The 7625-nt window shown below is 46.0% G+C and overlaps 1 protein-coding gene across 3 annotated transcripts; it reads right to left on the reverse strand.

The window, feature by feature from the left end:
* Nucleotides 1-491: 491 nt before the first annotated feature.
* LOC123054931 (probable E3 ubiquitin-protein ligase HIP1) lies at nucleotides 492-7196 on the reverse strand. 3 transcript variants are annotated; one of them, XM_044478808.1, is made up of 7 exons: nucleotides 6728-7196; nucleotides 3959-5514; nucleotides 3723-3866; nucleotides 3412-3462; nucleotides 1889-1969; nucleotides 1663-1803; nucleotides 492-937 (listed from the first exon to the last, which is right to left on the reverse strand). In XM_044478808.1, the coding sequence occupies exons 2-7, from the start codon at nucleotides 5417-5419 to the stop codon at nucleotides 806-808; spliced, it is 2010 nt and encodes a 669-aa protein (XP_044334743.1). In that variant the 5' UTR covers nucleotides 5420-5514; nucleotides 6728-7196; the 3' UTR covers nucleotides 492-805. The 3 variants fall into 3 exon arrangements, with proteins under 3 accessions (XP_044334743.1, XP_044334745.1, XP_044334744.1); XM_044478810.1 differs by having other exon boundaries at nucleotides 1889-1966; nucleotides 6728-7182; XM_044478809.1 differs by lacking the exon at nucleotides 6728-7196 and adding an exon at nucleotides 5616-6645.
* Between the last annotated feature and the right edge of the window lie 429 nt (nucleotides 7197-7625).

Genomic DNA, 7625 nt, shown 5'->3' on the forward strand with positions numbered 1-7625 from the left:
AGGCCTGACACGAACCCATTCGATAGTAGGAGGAACCTGAGGCCGTCACGGTACCGTGCCGCCGAGAATACAGCGACCGGCCGGCGTGCGAGCTGGACGTCTACGCGCTGGGATGGGGATACCGAGAGAACCCGTAGCCGATGCCGTCGTGCTCCATGACGCCGCCTTGCCGCGGCGATGTCGGCGTGTGTGGCCAAGAAAGGCAGCCCCAAAGTTCGGCCACTAATGGCGAACGATTGCGTGCCGGCCCTCGCCGCACCGCCGTCCGTCTGTGGCCGACAGGTGACACATACAGGTACATGTGCAGCCTACCCGGCATGCGATCCAGACCCAAGGCTCGCCATGATCAGATCACTCAACTACATCTCGTCAGGAACGCCACGGTCAATGACCATGACGTTTCCAGATCCACAACAGGGTTAATTCAGCCAAAAACCATACTACCAGCACAGCATAACAGAAAACAGTAGACCGGCAACGAGACAGCAACATGTCACTTTAAACTAGCATCCATTATGCCATGCATCCACGATGAATATTTAGTCAAATGAGTACTAGACACAGATCCCAGGATTATTTGCCGCGACACGACAGCGGCTTACAGGTAATACCAGTTTTGAACCTTTCTTTGTTTTTCGAAACCATGACCAGTTTTGAATCTTTTTTTCAAGGAATTTTGGATTTTTTTTTTTAATCAAGCTTTAGGTGAATGCAAAACCCTTTGGCCAAAAAGTTGCGGTATTATGAATCAATAAAATGATCTTGCGGTCGACTGAACGGACATCCGATGAGCCTTGCTGCTGCCTTAGGTCTTCAGGGCGGTGCTTTTGCAGATCGGACACAGGTTCTTCACCACTAGCCATTGCCTGATGCAGCTGGCATGGAAGTCGTGCCCGCAGTGAAGCGTCCCGAGATCGTCACCGTCCACATATTCTTCCTGAATAAATGAACAGGGGAAAAGAAGGTCAGGAACTTCATGTCATAATTTAGATTGGAATGTATGTAACTTCAGTAGTTTTTCTGTTATCATTTGAAGAGTGAAGATAAACATGGCAAGATCCTAACAACACATGTACTGAAACGTTCTCCTAAACAATCCCTAGGCATGATGCTGAATGAGAAGGGATTCTTAGGAAGTCTGACAGAGCATAGCTTTAGCAATGTAAAATAGTACTTCCAAATCAATGATTATGCAAGACCAAAATTCATACTTCCAAATCTATGAAGTATGATACGTATCCACGATTAGGCAAAACCAAAATCCATACCCATATGTAAGCTCATGAGCATAATTGACAAAAAAAAACTCAGAATTCTGAAAATCAGCCAAAAGTTTGTGGTACAAATTTACATTGAGTATATTGTGTCCATAACTCCAGACTATTAGTTTGGATACTAAGTCGATGGATGGATGTGAGCAGCAATCAAGCCTAAGGATTTTACCAAAAAAGAATTCATGTTTAAAGGACAAATATAAAAAACTAGACAAGTCTAGGACAACGCATCAAACTAAGTCCAGGACAGTTTAATTGATATGTGACCTACTTGGATTCAAAACTAAATGTACATACTTATATAAGAACTGAAGCAGTTTGATGTTTTCCAAGTTTAAACATAAAGAGAGTACGAAAGCTTTGAAACATGAGTGCAGAATACTGATACCTGACAAATACAGCATGGCTCATGTTCCACAGATGATAATCTCCATGACGAGAATTTCCTTTGCTTCAGGAGCTTCATCACATCGTTCTCGGTGAGCCCAGTGCTAACATTTCCTATTCTTTCCTCCAATGCTAATAGTTCCTGAAAGATGAGTAGAGAACAAATATCTTGAATACATTTTAGCTTGCATGAAGATAAAGGTAATGCCTCTACAAATAATACTGACCTCATAAGACATATTGTCTATGTCAAGACGCATATCCCTGTGTCTATCATGAATCTCGACGCCACCATAGAAAATAGACTGCTTCAAGAACAGATAGAAATGGAAACAAAGTAAATCCCCAAATATATCAGCAAATATAAAGAGATCTTTTACAGTACTTCTAAATAATGTGAGCCGTTCATTTCCGGCCATTCAATGGTCTAGATCGACCAATACTACCAGACACAATCAGAAGTATTTTTTGTTCAAGGGGCAAAATTGGAAGACATACAAAACAAATACAAAACTCTACTTGCTGAAGCCGGCCCGTGTGTTTTCTTCTCCTGTTCACGACTGTACATAGTGGATCGACCCTTGCCGGACAGTATTTTAGGCCCCGAGGAAATCACCATGTACGAGGCCAGTACGATCAAAGGCACCCCGATCTAATTTCGCCGGAACACGTCAGATGATCCCGTTGTCACAAGCGACGCGCGTCCCAGTAATGATGCTAAGTTGCCCATACAGGCAGCGAAGAACTACATGCCTAGGCGGAAAGCTCGACGTACAGCGTACCCCGGCAAAGCTCACACATTGCCCATGACGAGAAGCATCAGCGGTGTCGCGGACCAAGCGGAACGTCGGCGCTGCGGCGCCGTCGCCGTTGCCGGCGGCCACAACGACGCCAGGTGTCCAGAACGATGGCAGCTACTTCGTCAACGCCAATAGGGCGAACGGGTGCCATGAGCTCCGAAGTGTGATTGATTGTTGGCTAGGCGCAGCAGATGAGCGACGACGGCAACGATGAGGCCCGACGAGGGTGGTCTTAGGCGAGGGATTTTACATATTACGAAACAAATAAAATACCAAACTACCCATCTTATCAACGGCTGAGATAATTCAATACTACTCGGTCCCAGCGGTAGTATGATGTACTGTAAAAACTCTCAATATAAACACTAAAAGGGCATCAAATACTAGACTTTTATAAGATTCGAGTAATGTTCACTCTGCATGTTGTACATTCATGTAATATGAAACAAAAGACACTCGGAAACTTATCAATTATCATGTTAGGATAAGATCTCCTATTCTAGTATGCGATATGCTGACTATTCTTTATTTAAAAATCATCAGAACTAGACTTGTGCTACTTGATGTATAGTAGTAGTTCTAGAGGAACGTTCTGACAGCTGACTGGCCTCCCATTTTAAGGATGGTAGGTTCATCCCTTTGCTTTTATCCTGCTTTAAGTACAGATTCACAATGCATATGGTTTTGCACTACTATTTACATGGTCCCAGATCCAAAATCCAGCAACGTAAAAACCATGTATACTAAATGTTCTCCTGTCAAACAACTAGTGTGTTACAAGTTAACTAGGGATGATGGGGCAATGCAAGTAAAGTCAGTAAGTAATCAGACAAAAAACAGGAGACTCAAATATCGATCTACTACTATTAAGTAGATTTTGCCATCTTGGTTTTCTTTACAGAACAATACAAAATTTGCATGAAGGTCATACGAGAAGTACTATTACTGACCTCAAATCTGACATTCTCCCCTCTCTGAATCATTTCTAGTGCATTCCGTATCTGGTGATAAGTAAAAAGGTCAATATCATAGTGTCATAAGATTGCTCCTAATTTTAGAAGTACAGCTTTGTAGCAACTAAATATGATCCAGGAACTGCTGACTAGTTTTCTCTAGTATAACTAGTAACTAGACACTGAATACAGAGAGTTTGGACACGGATAGAGCGATCAGTTTTCATGGTAATACAGTGGTATATCATAATATAGGCACATCAAAGGGGGAGAAAAAGGATGAACCGGTATATCGTCAACCAACTCACCTCCATTAATCTTCTTCCCTCCCTAGTATTCCTCATTGGTAATGGAACACCCCAAACACCATCACCCTGACGTTCCAATAGAAACCCTGACCTTATGCGCGGGTGCTGCGGACCACGAAGTGCTCCAGATAGACGACCTATTTCCTATTATGAAAAATAAAATTTCATCAAGCTAACAGAAAAGAAGAATTAAGGTGGAAAACTAAACATATGAAGACATGACAGAGGAAAGTTACCTCTGATAAATTTCTAGGGTGCCGTCGATGTAGGTTCTGATGAGTGAGAGATGTTGAGCCTGCTGGTCGACTAATCGTTGAACTGGCATTAGCTCTTGATACAGAAGACACATTTCCAGGGATGGTAGCACCAGGATTGTCAGAATTCCAATTAGACAAATCTGGCACCAAATGTCTCATGTCTAGTGCAGCATGAGGGGCCGCATTAGGGAAGCCGGGAGCTACAAGATTCCTCCCACTAACTTCCTCTCTGCCAAGAATTATGTTGTCCAAACTGCCAGCTCTTGACGATGAAGCTCCATGGCCAGCAAAACGGTGTGCGGTTTGTGGAATACCAGGGACTACATTTCCAGGATGCTGGTATTGCAAGTTGATTCCACTGACCACAGGCATAGCCGCTTCTAGTTCATCAAATGCGCTCTGAAAGGCAGGCGCCTGGTGATAATATGAACCGGGATGCCTGATAGAACCTGAAGGGGGCCATACACCATAGGGGCTAACCTGCTGAGCGGTGGTAGTTCTTGCCCGAAAACTTCTCTGTGAATTTCCTGAAATGTTATTGCCTCCGCTAGGATGATTGTAGCTAACAGATGACATTCCTGTAGCAGCTCCATAGTTCGGGAGTTGTTCCTCGATGGAACTTGGAGCCAACAAGAAGTTATGAGACGGCACATTTGGGCCAGGAGCCGGATTGAAACTTGAGGAAGGAACACTATGGAAGGCATTATCATTTCTGTGGGAAAAGCTTGTGCTAGCACCTGCTGAAAACTGCCCATGGACTCCTTCGATGTTTTTCCTCTTGCACGCTAAACGTCGGCCGTCCAGGGAACTACTGCCTGGTCTTTGATCAACGTCCTCTGGCATCAGGGCAAAATTCCCCAAAGGATGTTCGAAAGCATTCAAAGAAGGGAACGGCTCCGGCTGCTCGTCGTCTAAACCAAAAGTTCTGTAAGGATGCAATCTTAGCTCAGTGGCCTGGGCGGTGGCATCAGTACGGGAACACCCAGCATGCTGCTGTGAGCCTTGAGAGGCGTTGTTCGCATTGGAACTCTGACCGAAGAGATCATGGCCACTGGCGTTAAGGTTGATATCCACATTATCCAAAGAAAGGCTGTGCTCAGCACCCAGGCGCCTCTCACCGATCCTCAAACCACCACCAATGTTCAGATGCTCAGCCTTGATCGCGTTGGAGCTCCCATAGTTGAGCGCATTGCCACTCGAGCTAGCCTCACCTGACCCCCAGAAACCCAAGAACTGGCCATCTTGATGCGCCTCGCCTCCATACGGAATGGCGCCGTCACCGCGGTTCATCTCGTAGCCTTGGAGGTTCTGCGACTCCGCCGCTCCAAGCATGCTGTTCCAGTACGCCTGCTGGTCCATGACGGGGTTGCCCGAACCAGACCCATGGTCAAACCCGAAGACGTCGGACAGCTGTTCGACGGAATTCCTCTGCCCTTGCATTATCGAAAGGGTAAAGGGGTGTCCTTCTACAGATTGTTCTGCGGCAATAGCATGTCAGATGCTGCTCGACTCTTTCCCAGTGATTCAAGTGTGACCTGCATACAAATGTTCAAAACAGATTAGAAATTTTGGAACAGAAAAATCTTCTGAAATCTGAACATTCTTGGATGAACAAAAGAGAGAGCAAGTAGCAGACTCAAATGATGGAATGCGGAATGCTGCTAGTCAATTAAGGTTTGCCACAACATCAAGAAGAGACGATCCCTATCAAAGCACTAATCTCACATGGTTGGTTACCCACAACACCACGAATCCAGTCCTCTTTGTGGCCAAATCTACGACAGATACACACATTCAGAAAAAAGATGCCCCTTTTCCGTCTCTGGTGTACCCTTTTGCCCTTTTGATATCTGGAAGTAAATACGGCCATTCCGGATAGATATCCAGCGATTGATCCGTGACGGCATTAACTCTGCCCCTCAGCAATCTTGGCGTGAGCCGCATTTGGTGCGTGGATACAGTACACCAAACTCGATGCCAAGTTTGCCCCTGCTCTGCTGCTGTAAGCAAAGCAAAGGTGGTGCCACTGCCAGCCACTGCATTATTTCCGGGCTGGAAGAAAGCAAAGGTGATGCATGCATTTTTAAGTTTAATTATTAATTTTTAAAAATAAAGGGAGGAAAACACGGCGATTCCACCACATTGCTTGCATGCGGCGGCCTGAACAGAAAACAGATGGACGGACGGACGGACGGGCTGCATGCAAACGACGGGATGGGGCCCACGGGTTGCGCCTGTGAACGAGGCTTAAAAAATGGCCTCTTTTCTCGCGCATTTATTTCCCTTCGCTTTCGGTTTTGGCCAAAGGATGCGGCAAAACCAGCGAAAAGTAAAGGAAAGGTAGCCATCCATGGATGGATTCGAGGAACAGATCGGTTCTCTCGTCGTCAAATCGAAAGATGAGCGAGCAACGGGGCAAGGGATTTGATTGGCCGGCGGAGAACAGGCAAGACATCTCTGTCTGTCTCGCACACCCAGAAACAAAAACAGGAGGAGAAATCATCCCGATATGTCTGGAGGCTGGAGAAGAAGTCTGTTGTAGGAAGAACTCGAAAACACGGATTCTTGCTGCTGCGTAAGGCGTAAACGATGAAGGAAACACACGGTTGAATGAGCCGTGGGGAATGAATCAACAGGAAAAGAGAGACGACGTTTTGAAAGAAACAAGAAGTTGAACATAGGCGAAATGAATGGGCAGATTAAAAAAGGGGAACAAGAGACGAACAACAAACAGGAGATGGAACAAACCGTAGCAGGAAGCGGTCCCGAGATTCTCAACGGCTCGCCGGAACCACGGCCCAAGCGGACATCAAACTTGTTCGCATCCACCTTCCTTCTCCCCGATCCTCTCTAGCGCTCCAGCCAAGAGAGAAAGAGGAAGAATCAACCCAAGAAACGGAGGAAAACCCAATCAATCGCTGGAGGGAGATGGAGATGGCAGCTAGGTGGGGGGACAGAATTCGGAGAGATGGATGCGGGCGGGTGGAGAGGAGGAGGGAGGGAGGGAACGGGTGGAGGAAAATCTGCCAAAGACCAGGGGAGAAAGACGGGGGGCGGAGGAGGGAGAGGTTGGAGGGTGGTGATGAGAGGAGAGGAGAGGAGAGGAGAGGATGTATGTAATGGAACGGGGGGAAGAGAGAGAGAGAGAGAGAAGTTTGGCCGAATTCGGATTTATTTATTTCTTCTCTGTCTCACGCCGCACACTCTCTCATCTCTCTCTTTCTCTTGTTGGTCTTTGGGAAGAGGAGGAGGAGGATGGGTATCTCGAGTCTCCCCCACCAAAACCTCTTTTTATATAAAAAATTTAAATGCCTGGAATTAGTTTCGTATAAATAAATAAATAAATGCCTGGAATTATTTCCTAGAAATAAACAAATAAATGCCGCCTCCTCCAAAAACGGCCAAAGATTAGCGTGGCTGTCTGCCTGCATTTTCGGCCGCTTTTGGGCCTTTGGATGGCCTTTCTTTGCATGCTCCTCCGTCTCTTTCCACCCTTTCTTTGCCTTGGATATCCATCCCTCTATTTTCTTTTCTCTTCGGCATTTAATACTACTACTTGTGGGCTGTAATCCAATTGCAGTATTAGATACGCCGAGTTGTGTTCCGCGGGGCCCCCACACACCACATGTCAGTACATCATTTAAAA

The sequence above is a fragment of the Triticum aestivum genome, chromosome 2D, assembly GCF_018294505.1.
Source record: "Triticum aestivum cultivar Chinese Spring chromosome 2D, IWGSC CS RefSeq v2.1, whole genome shotgun sequence".
Taxonomy (NCBI): Eukaryota; Viridiplantae; Streptophyta; class Magnoliopsida; order Poales; family Poaceae; genus Triticum; species Triticum aestivum.

Coding starts and splice junctions, on each gene's coding strand:
- LOC123054931 (XM_044478808.1), bottom strand. CDS start 5,419: ATGCAAGGGCAGAGGAATTCCGTCGAACAGCTGTCCGACGTCTTCGGG. Junction 1,970..3,411: donor GGGAGAATGTCAGATTTGAG/GTCAGTAATAGT, acceptor CTGTTCTTGAAG/CAGTCTATTTTCTATGGTGG. Junction 938..1,662: donor AGCCATGCTGTATTTGTCAG/GTATCAGTATTC, acceptor TCATTTATTCAG/GAAGAATATGTGGACGGTGA.